The sequence below is a fragment of the Notothenia rossii genome, assembly GCF_949606895.1.
Source record: "Notothenia rossii genome assembly, chromosome: 6".
Taxonomy (NCBI): Eukaryota; Metazoa; Chordata; class Actinopteri; order Perciformes; family Nototheniidae; genus Notothenia; species Notothenia rossii.
Window position 1 is genome coordinate 34,142,280 of NC_136909.1, and position 14,616 is coordinate 34,156,895.

General features: G+C 44.2%; 1 protein-coding gene across 2 annotated transcripts; it reads right to left on the reverse strand.

Moving 5' to 3' along the window:
• Positions 1-12,539: 12,539 nt before the first annotated feature.
• On the reverse strand, positions 12,540-13,788 carry LOC307042142 (uncharacterized protein). Of its 2 annotated transcripts, none has more exons than XM_079685871.1 (5): positions 13,694-13,788; positions 13,404-13,584; positions 13,001-13,250; positions 12,683-12,854; positions 12,540-12,577 (listed from the first exon to the last, which is right to left on the reverse strand). In XM_079685871.1, the coding sequence occupies exons 1-3, from the start codon at positions 13,739-13,741 to the stop codon at positions 13,054-13,056; spliced, it is 426 nt and encodes a 141-aa protein (XP_079541997.1). In that variant the 5' UTR covers positions 13,742-13,788; the 3' UTR covers positions 12,540-12,577; positions 12,683-12,854; positions 13,001-13,053. The 2 variants fall into 2 exon arrangements, with proteins under 2 accessions (XP_079541997.1, XP_079541998.1); XM_079685872.1 differs by having other exon boundaries at positions 12,540-12,591.
• Positions 13,789-14,616: the final 828 nt, after the last annotated feature.

Here is a 14,616-nt window from a genome sequence, read left to right on the forward strand (position 1 = left end):
ACGGACATTTGTTGTTTACAGTAACCCACTGCACAGAACCTATCCAGATTACTGTAAATACACTGAAGTTATGCAGTTTCATATTTTTGAATCTGCTCAGCATCCGATGATTTTGGGTTTTCCGTGGTTAAAGATCCACAACCCACACATTGACTGGCGCTCAGGAAAGATTGAGGAGTGGGGAGAGGATTGCGTTAACAGTTGTAAACATTCACGCTCTGTTAAGGCACCAACAGACCCAACAGACCCTAGTCTGCTGCTGTCACTCCCATCCTCAAGAAACCCGGTCTTGATCCCTCCTCCCTCAGTAATTACCGCCCCATCTCCAACCTCCCCTTTCTCTCTAAAACAATAGAATGCATCATCTCCAAACAACTCCACTGCCATCTCCAAAAAAATGACCTTTTTGAACCCCTTCAGTCTGGTTTTCGTCCTCACCACAGCACAGAAACGGCACTCATCAAAGTCCTCAATTCCCTCCTCACCTCTGCTGACACCGGTTCCCTCAACATCCTCATCCTCCTTGACCTGAGTGCAGCCTTCGATACCGTGAGCCACACCATCCTGCTTACCCGACTCCGGGATATCGGTATCGAAGGTACTGCACTCAGGTGGCTCCAGTCCTACCTCTCCGACAGATCCCACTTTATCTCCCTCAACAATCACTCCTCTACCACAGCTTCAGTCACCCAAGGTGTTCCCCAAGGTTCAGTACTCGGCCCCCTCCTCTTCATCATCTACATCCTCCCCCTTGGTCAGATTCTCCGCCATCACAACCTGGACTTTCACTGCTATGCTGACGACACACAGATCTACCTCAGCACCAAATCCCCCCACAACCCCCCTCTCACACACATCGAATCCTGTCTGACTGCAATAAAATCCTGGATGCAACACAACTTCCTCAAACTCAACAGCAATAAAACTGAACTCCTCCTCATCGGCTCCAAATCCACCCTCAGCAAAACCCCCAACCTGACACTCACCATCGATGGCACCCCTGTTTCCCCCTCCACCCAGGCACGCAACCTTGGCGTGATATTCGACCCCACCCTCTCCCTCGACCCCCACATCCACCAAGTTGTAAAAACCTAATTTTTCCACCTCCGCAATATCGCCAAACTCCGTCCCTCTCTCACCCGCCCCGCAGCTGAGCGACTCATTCACGCCTTCATCTCCTCCCGCCTTGACTATTGCAACTCACTCCTCTTCGGCATCAGCACAACATCCCTCAACAGACTCCAGCGTGTCCAGAACGCAGCTGCCAGACTCCTCACCCACACCAAATAATGGCATCACATCACCCCGGTCCTCAAAGAACTCCACTGGCTTCCCGTCTCACACCGCATTCACTACAAACTCCTGGTCCTCACCTATAAAGCCCTCCACCATCTGGCCCCCCCCTACCTCACTGACCTCCTCATCCTCTACCGACCACCCCAGTCCCTCAGATCCACCTCAGCCGGTTTGCTCTCAATCCCCAAGGCCAAACTCCGGAGCTTCAGGGACAGAGCCTTCTCTCTGGCAGCCCCGAAGCTCTGGAACTCCCTCCCCCAAGACCTCCGTTAGTCTGATTCCCTCACCCTGTTCCAGTCCCGTCTCAAAACCCACCTCTTCAACTCTGCTTATCCTTAAACCGGCCCCTCCCCCCTCTGAACCAACATCCTCCTGACTGCTTTTCTGTTTTTGTTTTGTTTTTGTTTTTGTTTGTGTTTTTGTTCTTGTTTTGTTTGTCGACCTGACTCATAATGTAAAGCGTCTTTGGGTCTAGAAAAGCGCTATATAAATCCCATTTATTATTATTATTATTAGTCGGATCGTCATAGATCACCCAGACTATCCTGACCTACAGAAAGTACCGTTATGTTATCACGATCTAAAGGAAGCCTTTAACAAATCAAAAGCCATGTCACTACCTCCCCACCGACCTTTTGATTTCCCCATTGTCCCAAGGGAAGACTGTATTTGATCTCAAGGCCAGAGAGCTTCAGAGCTTCTCTGAAATCAGGGATTATCCATCCTTCGTCTTCCCCAGCTGGAGCGGGGTTTTTCTTTGTAGGAAAGAAGGACGGTTCTCTGAGACCTTGCATAGACTACAGCCCTCTTAATGATATTACGGTGAAAAACCGCTATCCTCTGCCACTCATGTCCTCTGCTTTCGAGCTACTTCAGACTGCCAAGATTTTTTCCAAGCTGGACTTAAGAAATGCATATCACTTGGTTAGAATAAGGGAAGGGGATGAGTGGAAAACAGGATTTAACACTCAGAGCGGTCACTATGAATACCTTGTGATGCCTTTTGGACTGTGTAATGCACCGGCTGTTTTTCAGGGTTTTGTGAATGAGGTTTTGCGGGAATTTTTGAATGTTTCTGTGTTTGTGTACCTTGATGACATTTTGATTTTCTCACCAGACTCTAAGTCCCATGTTCATCATGTCCGTCAGGTTTTGGAAAAAACTACTCAAAAATCAATTGTATGTCAAAGCAGAAATGTGTGAGTTCCATGTAGAAAAGGTGACCTATATATAATCTCACCAAACCAGATTCAGATGGAACCTACTAAAGTCAGTACACTTTCCAAGTGGCCAACTCCAGACTCCAGGAAAAAGGTTCAGCAGTTCTTAGGGTTTGCTTCTAAGGAAAGTTTATAAGAAAATTCAGTTCTGTAGCTGCTCCTCTGCATGTTCTAACCTCTCCTAAAGTTCCTTTCAAGTGGACTTCCCAGGCTGACGTTGCTTTCCAGCTCCTCAGGGAGAAGTTCACCACAGCTCCCATTCTCACCATTCCGGATCCCCAGCGCCAGTTTGTGGTTGAGGTCGATGCTTCCAATGAGGGAATTGGAGCCGTTTTGTCCCAAAAATCCCTGAAGGACAACAGGATACACCCATGTGCCTTCCTGTCGCGTAAGTTGACGAAGGCAGAGAAGAACTATGATGTGGGGAATAAGGAACTGTTAGCGGTAAAGGCCGCTCTAGAGGAATGGAGACACTGGTTGGAGGGGGCAGAACAGCCGTTCTTAGTCTGGACAGATCATAAGAACTTGGAGTATATTAGAAAGGCTAAACGCCTCAACTCTCGGCAGGCCAGGTGGACTCTATTTTTCAGTAGGTTCAATTTCATTCTCTCTTTCCGCCCCGGATCTCAGAATCAAAAGCCTGATGCCTTGTCTCGCCTTTTCGAACCAGAACCTTTTTCTGTAGACAGTATGGTCGGAGCCTTTTCCTGGCAAATAGAGTTGGAGGTTAAACAGGCTAATCTATTGAACCCGGTACCTAGTAAGTGTCCAAACCACCTGCTCTTTGTTCCTGTGTCTCTCCATTCCAAGGTCATCCACTGGGCCCACACGTCTGTGATCTCGTGCCACCCTGGTGTAAAGAGGACCATGTTCAGGATCAGGCAGCGGTTTTGGTGGCCAGCCATGAAGAAGGATGTGGCGGAGTATGTAGCGGCTTGTCCGGTGTGTTCTCGGAATAAAATCTCGTCCCAGGTCAAGATGGGCTTGCTTCAGCCGTTGCCGGTTCCCCAACGTCCCTGGTCACACATTTCCATGGACTTTGTGACAGGACTCCCATCATCCAGAGGCAAGACTACGGTCCTGACAGTGGTGGACGGTTTCTTCAAGATGGTTCATGTCATTCCCCTAACCAAGATTCCCTCTGCCAAGGGTATTGCAGATGTCATGACGAACCACATATTTAGGATCTATGGATTCCCTAATGACATTGTTTCCGACAGGGGTCCACAATTCATTTCCACCTTCTGGAAGGAGTTTTGCAGGCTCATAGGCGCCATATTCAGCTTGTCTTCAGGTTATCATCCTCAATCAAATGGACAGTCGGAGCGGCTGAACCAGGAGCTGGAAACTACGCTACGTTGTCTCGTCTCTCAGAACCAGACCACCTGGAGCGACCACCTAACATGGGTCGAGTTGACCCACAATACTCTTCCCTCGGCGGCCACAGGTCTCTCTCCTTTCCATTGTGCCAATGGCTACCAGCCTTCGCTGTTTTTAGCCAACGAAGGAGAAGTAACGGTTCCATCAGTCCATGCCATGATCAGACGCTGTCGCCGAACCTGGGCAGGTGCTCGCCAGTTACTACTCAGAAGTTTGGCTCGGATGAAGGCTACAGCAGACGTCCATCGCAGGGCCGCTCCCCTCTACAAACCGGGGCAGAAGGTTTGGCTTTCTACCAAGGACCTACCGCTTCATGTCGCCTCCAAGAAATTGGCTCCGAGGTTTGTGGGTCCATTCCCGGTATCTAAGGTCATCAACCCTGTATCTGTGCGCCTACGACTTCCCAAGACTATGAGAGTACATCCCACCTTCCATGTCAGCAAGATCAAACCTGTGCATGAGAGCACACTTGTTCCCACCTCCAAGCCCCCTCCACCGCCCCAGTTCTTTGAGGGTGGTGAGGTTTACAAGGTCCGTAAGCTGCTGGAGGTTTGTAATAGGGGGAGGGGTAAGCAATTTCTGGTAGACTGGAGTGGTTACGGTCCTGAGGCTAGAAGCTGGGTAGCTGCTTCATTCATTGTAGACAAGACTCTGATTCGAGATTTCGAGTGTCAGGAATCGGCCCCAAAGGGGGGGGTACTGTTGTGCACCGCCAGAAGTGTTAAGTCAGTCATGTTTCATGTTGTTTATTTTGTATTGTTTTTCACTTCCTGTTTTGTTTTTGTCACGTCTCATTTCAGGTCCCTTGAATCCCTTTCCTTATGTGTTCTCCCGCCTTCATCAGCGTCAGCCCCGCCCCTGATTGTTTCACCTGTGTCTCGTTTTTGAGTGTTTAAATTCCCCAGTCTCCCAGTGTTCAGTGTCAGTTCGTCTTGTCCTGTCCTCATGTAAGAACTCTGCTCGTCAGTATTTGTTTCTCTTGACAATTACCTTGATTCATGATCCTGAAAACTTTTTGTAAGTTTTGTTCCTCACGTTGTGAGCGTTTTTTGTTGAACCTTAGTGAAGCTCTTTATATTTTGTCACCTTGCAAAGAGTGTTTTTTCTTTTTGTATATACTTTTTGCAAATAAAGTATATTACTTATACTTTATCTCTGGCTCCCGGGTCGTGCCTTTGAGTCCTTTCTTCCTTTTGTATCTAAGTTCGTAACAGAACGAACTGACCACGTAACACATACTACAGCAAGGAGTTGGAAGAATATGCTTTTGAATAATTCTGGGGAATATTTATAATGTAGAATCTTCAATAAATATGGCATCATCTTAAATGACTTTACTATTATACAGTATATTTCTACCAAACTCACTATTTGCATTGTTGTTGTTAGCATCTGGTTAGCTTAACGGATATTAAAAGCTGTTTCTAAAACAAGGAGAGGGAGAGCTCTGTCCTGTCATACTGAGAGAGATAACTACATCTCAGTGAGGTAAGGGACTCTCTATTTAGATAGTTGACTTTAGTCTAGTTATTTCAGTGGTTCTCAAACATTTTGGTAAACATTGATGAGAATAAATGAAAAACAGTTATGAAATACTATGACAGTAAAACAAGAATACAGTTTAAAAGGTGAGTGATTTGTAAAATATCCATAAAGAAAAAAAACTGTTTACAGTTCTGTTTCATATGAGTGTTGAGAGATGTATCCATAAATTCATTGATGCATTTAACTTCAATATTAAAACAAAAAAATCTTCCCGGGGGAGCATGCCCCCGGACCCCCCTAGAGGAGGTGAGGACCCCCGACCACTTATAAAATAGCACTTTACCTCTGCTTACACCTATATGCCATTTTATATGCCATGAGCTGATTATCGAGCCTTGTAGCGCCCGGTACATTAATGGGAAACCCTAGTTTGTACATGTTCAATACATTTGTAACACTGTACACATGAAGGTTTCTTTTTTCGGCTCACCAAAAAAAAAATCGCTCTGTAACAAGATTGAATGCGCGAAGACGCCATCTTTTTTTAACATGAGTGTGTGCTGGACGATTTCCCTTCGATTCTATTTGCTGTAACGGTCAGAAAGAGATGTCACATGTCAAAATCGAAGGAGGGGGGCGGGCCAGAGATAAGGAAAATCCACCCAAATGGCCCCAGAAGAGGCTTTTTTTGCTAAATCTGTCTAAAAAGGTCATATATCACTTGTTTTGCATCAATCTTGATACAGGGTACTTATTGTATGTTGTACTTTGGATTCCTAAAGCTTTTAGTCTACTAAACATAGACTGTACATATAAATGGACGTAGGGTCCGTGACGTCACCCATAGGATTCTGCAGAGTTGCAGAGAAGCCCTTAGTAGGCGGAGTCGGCCACTAACGGCTCGACACTGACGTCAGAGTTCAACTCCCGCCTACTCCAGCCTGCTCCAAATAAGGGCAAAGAGGCGGGACCTCCTGCCACCGAGCTGAAAGTTCCAGAGCTAGCTGAAGCTACCAAGCTAAGCTAACATGCTCCCCATCTGCACACTGCCGTGGCATTTTACGTTTCTAATGTAAGCGGACATGAAACTATTCAGCAAAACTATAAATAATAATCTAAGTTATTGAGTTTTTAGCATAATACTTCAGAATCTTAATATCCCATAACGTTTGTATGCAATTGTGCTAAATTCAACACTGGAATCAAGCAAATATTAATATGTTTGCATAACATTAGTTATTTATATTTTGATATCACTTAATTATACATTTAATACATTTAAGTCAAGCTAAGGTACATGTGATGGTAGCTAGTTAGTGCTCTTACCTGTGAGGCCTCCTCCAAACAGCATAATAACCAGACTATCATTAAAACTAAGTACCAGTTCTAGATCCTTGGCTTTAGACAAACAATTCAAAAGACAACATGTATTTAAAGACCAATCTTTATTTGAATGTGCATCTTAACCTGATATATTAGTTATACAGTAATAGTATTGACAAAAAAACTGAGCAACTCAACAGTCAACTTTATATTTCTTATTGTCTGAAGCATTTATTATTGTCATTTTCCCCCCTCTCATATTCAGTGTGGACGGATTGAGACAGAGTGGTGTCCAGAGAGCTGCAGAGACTTCAGGGAGAAACCTCCGTGTGATGGACGTCCTGTCTGTTGGTTTGGCCGGAGAGGACTGAGGGTCTTTCCTCAGCGAGGAGAACCAGGCCTGATGGAGGAGCCCATGCTGGGCAAAGCTGATACCAACTGCACAGGCCTAGTCTGTCACTTTATTTGACTAAATGTGTTTACTATGTTTGATTAACTTTTGGTTCACATTTCAATAAATTGTATTTGTATTTGCACTCCTTTTGTCCATTATTCTTACTGAAAATGTTAGATTACACATTCACATCTGACTGAAGATTGGCCCCATTTATTTGTGACGTTGCAAACTCTGTGGTACAAGGCACAAGTGATGTGAAGCTAATAAAAAGAGGCAAATAGAAATAATCAGCGGATGGAGTGTAGATGTGGAAATAGGTGCATTCAATCAGCTGACTGTTTTTACAATAAATGTAGTTTCTTAGTGTACTGGTCTTAAAATCTCATAGCATCAGCTTTTCATTTTCCTCTTGGATGTTCTTCTTGACCCTCAGAGGAGGAGAACATGTTGTGTCTTTCAGGCATGTCCTTTCCTAACAAAAATTACATTATTGCAGAACAAGTGTGTTATTTATGAAAGCGGTGTGTTTGTGTGTTTAGGGGCTGTAGATATAATTATTTTGTAATTGTAATGTTTTTTTTTTATTTCAACAGTGAGCTACAAAGACAATCAGATTATGAATGAACAGTATGAAGTTCATCAACATTGAAATATATGTTATTATCAAAATAATATTTAACAGTGCAACTGTAGAAGCTTGCTTTGTTGTCTCACTGAAAGAATAACTTTTACCACGTTTTTTACAGACAATATTGAGAGATAAATAGTAGCAGTTCTCACTGTGTTAAATATCTTTGCCTTCAATACATTAAATTAGAAAGCTGACAAAATCATATTGCTTGTTAACGTCTAAATGTAACTTTTTGCATGGAAAAAACCCTCAACTTAACTGATGTGTAGGTGATCTAGTATTGTTTAATGGAATGTATATCAGTGTATTAAAGTCAATACTTCATTCCTTTAAACCAATATCTTTCTTGATTCTTTGTACAGTATGAAAAATATAGTCTTTATACCTGTGCTGAAGTTCACTGCTGTGAGGAGTCCAGTTATGTCTCTCACTCTCTGGCCCAGCCTGTCTGCATCACCTGGACACCTTAAACAAACAGATATATATGTAAAGAACCATGTTTACAAACAGTATAACTGATTCTCTTCTGCTGAACATGTTGGATTGTGTATTGTCCGAGTCAGGGTCCTTTTTATTTTTACTTTAGCTTTGGAAGTTGTGTTACCAATGCTTACTGTTTATTTGATACCCATTTGCTAATGCAATTATTAAAAACAACAAGGTTTGGGTTCGTTCTTCAGATGACTGTGATGTTAACGTGTAAGCTCAATAATGAACTCCAGCTCAACCAACCATATTGTAATATCTAAGTAATCATCTTGAAATATGACATTAATAATTGTAATATACACACATCTTATTGTGAGGTTGATTTCACATACACTACTTCGACATTAGCTTGTCTACATACTTGAGCACATCCAATTTAAATTAACCTTAGCGATGCATACAGTTCCTACCTACATAATAAAATATCTCTCTAAGTTACAAGGATGACCTTAATTTATCACCTCAAACAGAAGCCGTTTGTTGTACAGTATTATCCCACTTAAAGGGGACCTATCATGCTATATTTAAATAATATATAAGGTATATACGAACTACGAAACAGATCATGCATTTTAGCAATGCCTCATTTTGCCTCACTCCAGCTCTGCCTTTGCAATGTCTGATTCTGTGACGTAGCTTGAGCTGCAGCTGACCATGGCCCCATGCGGAAGAGGGGGGCGTGACACGGCCCCAGCACGAGCGTCATGTTACCATGCTTGCTGTGATTATGAGTGGAGAATCAACATGTTTTCTCAGAGCAATGCATGTGTTCAAGCATATTACGAATTTGATCCAGAATCTGACCCTGAAGAAGCGGAGGTTTTGGTGGACGTGCAAACATCTCGGTTGCAGCAGGACGTTTCTGAATGGTTAGTTGACAAGTTGTTGTCCTTATTTATTTGTTACGATGCTTGCTACTTATTCCATTTTGGCTAATTAGCAAGAATGCTATGTGTACAGTTTGTAACAGAGTTTGTAACGCAAAAACAGTGGTACATATATATTTATATAGGGAGACATTCAGCTTTTCAGCATATATACAATGGCCTCATTGCGTTTATTAATAGTTTACGTATTAACCTTTTCTTCCAACATCGTGCAACAACTGTTACCATTGGAAAGTTCAATAACTTAGGGTCATAACAGGTATAACTCCAGATGGATAAACACCTCAGTTGTCAGCAATGTGTGTAGTTTCATGTGTTTTTAAAAGCTCAGCTATTGACTTCTTTCTACAGGTGTACATCTGAAAATTGCGCTGCACTGACGTCTGGACCAGAGAATGTGTGCTGCATGGAGATACCACAGGTAATATTTGTGATAGCTTCACTAAGTTGTCTGTTTAGAGAATACATTTTTCACATGTCATTCAATATGTTTATCACACTAGGTGTGACCGGGGGACTCCCGAGGCAGTTGCAAGGTACCGACAGGCCCGAAGGGCAGCAGCCTCAGCCGTGGCCGAGGCAAAGCAGCGGGTTTGGGAGAAGTTCGGAGAAGACATGGAAAAAGACTTTCGGGCGGCACCAAAGTTGTTCTGGAAAACTGTCCGACACCTCAGGAGGGGGAAGCAGGGAACCCTCCAAGCTGTGTACAGTAAGGATGGGACGTTGTTGACCTCAACTGATGGAGTGTTAGGGCGTTGGAAGGAGCACTTTGAGGAACTCCTGAACCCGACAACTCCGCCCTCTATGTTAGAGGCAGAGCTGGAGTATGACGGGGGATCGACACCAATCTCCCGGGGGGAGGTCACTGAGGTCGTCAAACAACTTCACAGTGGCAAAGCCCCGGGGGTGGATGAGATCCGCCCAGAAATGCTGAAGGCTCTGGGTGTTGAGGGACTGTCATGGTTGACACGTCTCCTCAACGTTGCGTGGAAGTCGGAAACAGTACCGAAGGAGTGGCAGACCGGGGTGGTGGTTCCCCTTTTCAAAAAGGGGGATCAGAGGGTGTGTGCCAATTACAGAGGCATCACACTACTCAGCCTCCCCGGGAAAGTTTACTCTAAGGTACTCGAAAGGAGGGTCAGGCCGATTGTCCAACCTCAGATTGAGGAGGAACAATGCGGATTCCGTCCTGGTCGTGGAACGACGGATCAGCTTTTTACTCTCGCAAGGATCCTGGAGGGGGCCTGGGAGTACGCTTATCCAGTCTACATGTGTTTTGTAGACTTGGAGAAGGCGTATGACCGGGTTCCCAGGGAGTCACTGTGGGAGGTGCTGCGGGAGTATGGGGTGAGGGGGTCTCTACTCAGGGCCATCCAATCTCTGTACTCCCAAAGCGAGAGCTGTGTCCGGGTCCTCGGCAGTAAGTCGGACCCATTTCAGGTGAGGGTTGGCCTCCGCCAGGGCTGCGCTTTGTCACCAATCCTGTTTGTAATATACATGGATCGGATTTCGAGGCGTAGTCGTGGGGGAGGGGGTCTGCAGTTCGGTGGACTAAGGATTGCACCACTGCTTTTTGCAGATGATGTGGTTCTGATGACTTCATCGGTCTGCGACCTTCAGCACTCACTGGATTGGTTCGCAACCGAGTGTGAAGCGGCTGGGATGAGGATCAGCACCTCCAAATCTGAGGCCATGGTTCTCAGCAGGAAACCGATGGACTGTCCACTCCAAGTAGGGAATGAGTCCTTACCCCAAGTGAAGGAGTTCAAGTATGTCGGGGTCTTGTTCTCGACAATGGAGCGTGAGATGGGTCGGAGAATCGGAGCAGCGGGAGCGGTACTGCAGTCTCTTTACCGCACCGTTGTGAGGAAAAGGGAGCTGAGCCAGAAGGCAAAGCTCTCTGTCTACCGGGCCATTTTCGTTCCTACCCTCACCTATGGTCATGAAGGATGGGTCATGACCGAAAGAACGAGATCGCGGGTACAAGCGGCCGAGATGGGTTTTCTCCGCAGGGTGGCTGGTGTCTCCCTTAGGGATAAGGTGAGAAGTTCGGTCATCCGGGAGGGACTCGGAGATGAACCGCTCCTCCTTCGCGTCGAAAGGAGCCAGTTGAGGTGGTTCGGGCACCTAGTTAGGATGCCACCTGGGCGCCTCCCTAGGGAGGTGTTCCAGGCACGTCCAGCTGGGAAGAGACCAAGGGGTAGACCTAGAACCAGATGGAGGGATTATATCTCTTCTCTGGCCTGGGAGCGCCTTGGGATCCCCCAGTCAGAGCTGGTTGATGTGGCCAGGGAAAAGAAAGTTTGGGGCTCTCTGCTGGAACTGCTACCTCCGCGACCCGACCACGGATAAGCGGGAGAAGATGGATGGATGGATGGACACTAGGTGTCAAGACGGATGCAGGAACTTGAGGACTCTGTGCGTTGTATGGTGGACCATCCTGGATTGGAGCCTATGTGCCTAAATGTGTTCTCCCTGCAAAATGCATGTCATATATACAGAGCTGAATATGGGAGGCTACAGATGAGGCAAATACAGCAGTGAGTGGTTTGTTTGTTTTGACTGAATTTGTAAAACGTATGCTAATATTGTTCATGAAAATAAATACTGGTGTATATGGTTTTATGCAATCTTTCATTTCATTCTGTCATTGTACATGGCGTTACTATTATGTTATATACTACACAGCAATGGCATAACACACCCATGTGTACGACAAAAAAAGTCCACACACAACCTTATGATTTTGAAATCAGCATATACCTTACCCATCCAACATGAATAATCATGACACATTTTATATAAACTGTCAGAGCTTTATTCCAAATCAACGGTTCTTTGAACCCATTAAAAAAAAAAAATGGACTTGTATTTTACATAAATGACATAGGCTTTTCACTAAATATTCTTTGCAATTATTTCAGGCGTCACAGGTATCTAGCCTACAGAAGCTTTGTGAGCTGGTGCTGGGGCTTCCTTGGACGCAAGATCCGAGTAGTAATTCCGGCCTGCGTTGTCCTCAGGATTCGCAGGGAGGTCCTGATCCTCAAAACACATATGTTGGGTTCAGACAGCCGTCAAATTGAACTGTGAGGCATAACTGGCGATGACCTCCTCCCTGTCAGGTCGCTCATACTGGGTACACAGGTCCTCTGGGATGGGAATCTTCAGAAGCTCCTGTGTGAATGGGGCAGGGTCCACAAAGACTTGGTTGAAGATGAGGTCCATCAAGTTGGCCACGTAGCCTGTGCAATGTTAAAAAAAGCAAAATAATATTTGGTTTGATTTGTATATGCATGTAAATAGTTGGATAATAAATATGTTAAACACTTACAGAATGTGGGGTCATTCTTTATTGGTTTTGCTCTGCATTCTCCCTTCCTGGCCTTTGGGAACCTCAGTTTATATAGAGGGTTTCCAGTGGATGTAGTGGCTTGTGCACGATCAGCATTTTCATTGTAGTGCAGGGCTGCCAGGTACAGTCTTTAATTTCCGTAATGAGGAAAAGAAATGTAAATAATAGCAAAGGATGTACAAATTGTCACTAATTATAAGTAACTATGGTTTATTTTACCTGCACAACATTCCAAGAAATGGAAACACCACATTCTTTGGAGCAAAGCGCAGGATGACGCTGTGGAATGCCTCCAAAGATGAAGTCTGGTGGTGGGGGCTGAGTTTGGCCACAGCTTTCAAAATCCTCTTGTTTGAGAGAATTTTCTCCAGCTTGCAAAAGGCTGTCGTTCCTAAGAATTAGAAAATCAAAGTCATATTTGAAATTGTCATGCTTTATAGATTGTGTCTGACAACATCCTGTATTTATTAGTTGTCCCATACAAATATTTATAGAGGAGTAATGTAATGTATGTATCATGGTTTATGAACAACATACCTGCTGCCATCCATTTCCTTTTATCTGTGGTTGTGCGCAGTGGATGAAGGCACTTAGGGGAACAGGGGGTCTTCATGAGAGTGGACATCAAGCACGTGGTTCAGGATGGAAGTCCATTTGGCCACTCTCTCAGGCCCGGTGGTGGAGGTTGCTGCAGTCCAGTATATGTGGTTTCTTATACTCTTCATCCACTTTCGAAGTTTTTCGCCGTCCTTAATTTTTGCAATCTTATCCAGTTGCTTAGAAATCCCTAATAAATACATTTAACATGTAGTTAATATACATACAAGTTGACTCAAAATATTATTCTACTGATGTAGGAAGCCGGGTTTGTGTCTAAATACATTGGTTAATTTATTTACAATAAATTTATTTACATAGAAATTAATATAAAGAAAAATACCTTTCTCTATGTGCCACACATCAAAGAATTGGGTGATGCTGCTTTCCCTTAGGAATTTTTGCACGGACAGATGTCTGTCCGTGAAAATACAGTCCAGAGTCACACCACGTTCCTTTAACAACTCCAGACTCCTTTTAAGGCCCTCTAACTCCATGTGGTAGCTTCCACCAACCTCATTGCTCTGTCATGAAACATACAAATAACCATTGATACACACATTTTAAAGATTAATATAACGTGCAAACAGTGTTAAAAAAAAAGACATTGATATTTCATTTCACCCCACTTACCTGAACCAACTGGAGGTCAACGACTTTGTTGTTCTCGAGGTCCATCATAGTGCAGCTGTCGAACTTTGCCGAGTGGCCTGTGAAAAGATGTGTTACAGTATTTACTTTTCTCTGCGGATGGTAAATTTATATTTTTGATTGTAGTGTTTTAGCATATGTTTTTCAGGAAACATTAATTTAACAAATCACACATAATCAAACCCCTTTCTGAAATGTAACATGTGAATTGTATAAAAATACATATACGACATACCTGGAGAGACAGCCCTCATATCACCACCAACTATCACTTTCTCCTCTTCATGGAGCTTCTGTAGCATTCCTTCTTTTCCAGTGAGATACAATCGCTGGCTCAATGTACATCCTAGCATGCCTTCGGAAGGTGTTGTATTTGAATATCTGCATATTCATTGCTTTGAAGACCTAATGGTTGAAAGAAAACAGCAAGAATACATTTTAATCTCAAAGATCACCTGTACAGTCAAAAAATGAGATGGCATATTCAACCAATAACAACACATATAGTGGTTGATACAAAGACTAATTGAAATAATATGTTTCTTCTGTTAGAATGGGAACTGGAGGTCGCTGGCCAACGGGAACTCACGCACTTTAGCAATGTGACAAACCAACAAGAGGGGGATATGAAAGATGACTGGCTACAAACAGTCACGCCCTTGAGGAGTCGTTGAGGAGCCGTTGAAGGGACCCTGGAAATTGCAAATGAGCTGCCCTTTTTTTAAACAGGGAAAGAGCTGAACATGTCGGCAGGGGTGTTTGCTCTAGAGTGCACCCTTCACAACTCTTCTCTTTCTCCACACCCCCCTCCCAAAAGAGCTTTAAATATTAGCATGGCTGTTACCTAACAGTGCCACATTCCCACCTTTCCTCACTCTTGTTATTGTTACCTTGTCCTTGTTATC

Excerpts from the sequence above, each read along its gene's own strand:
- LOC307042142 (XM_079685871.1), bottom strand. The coding sequence starts at position 13,741 with ATGATGGACCTCGAGAACAACAAAGTCGTTGACCTCCAGTTGGTTCAG. Across the intron at positions 13,585-13,693 it reads TTGACCTCCAGTTGGTTCAG|AGCAATGAGGTTGGTGGAAG; the intron begins GTAAGTGGGGTG and ends GTTTCATGACAG. Across the intron at positions 13,251-13,403 it reads TGTGTGGCACATAGAGAAAG|GGATTTCTAAGCAACTGGAT; the intron begins GTATTTTTCTTT and ends TGTATTTATTAG.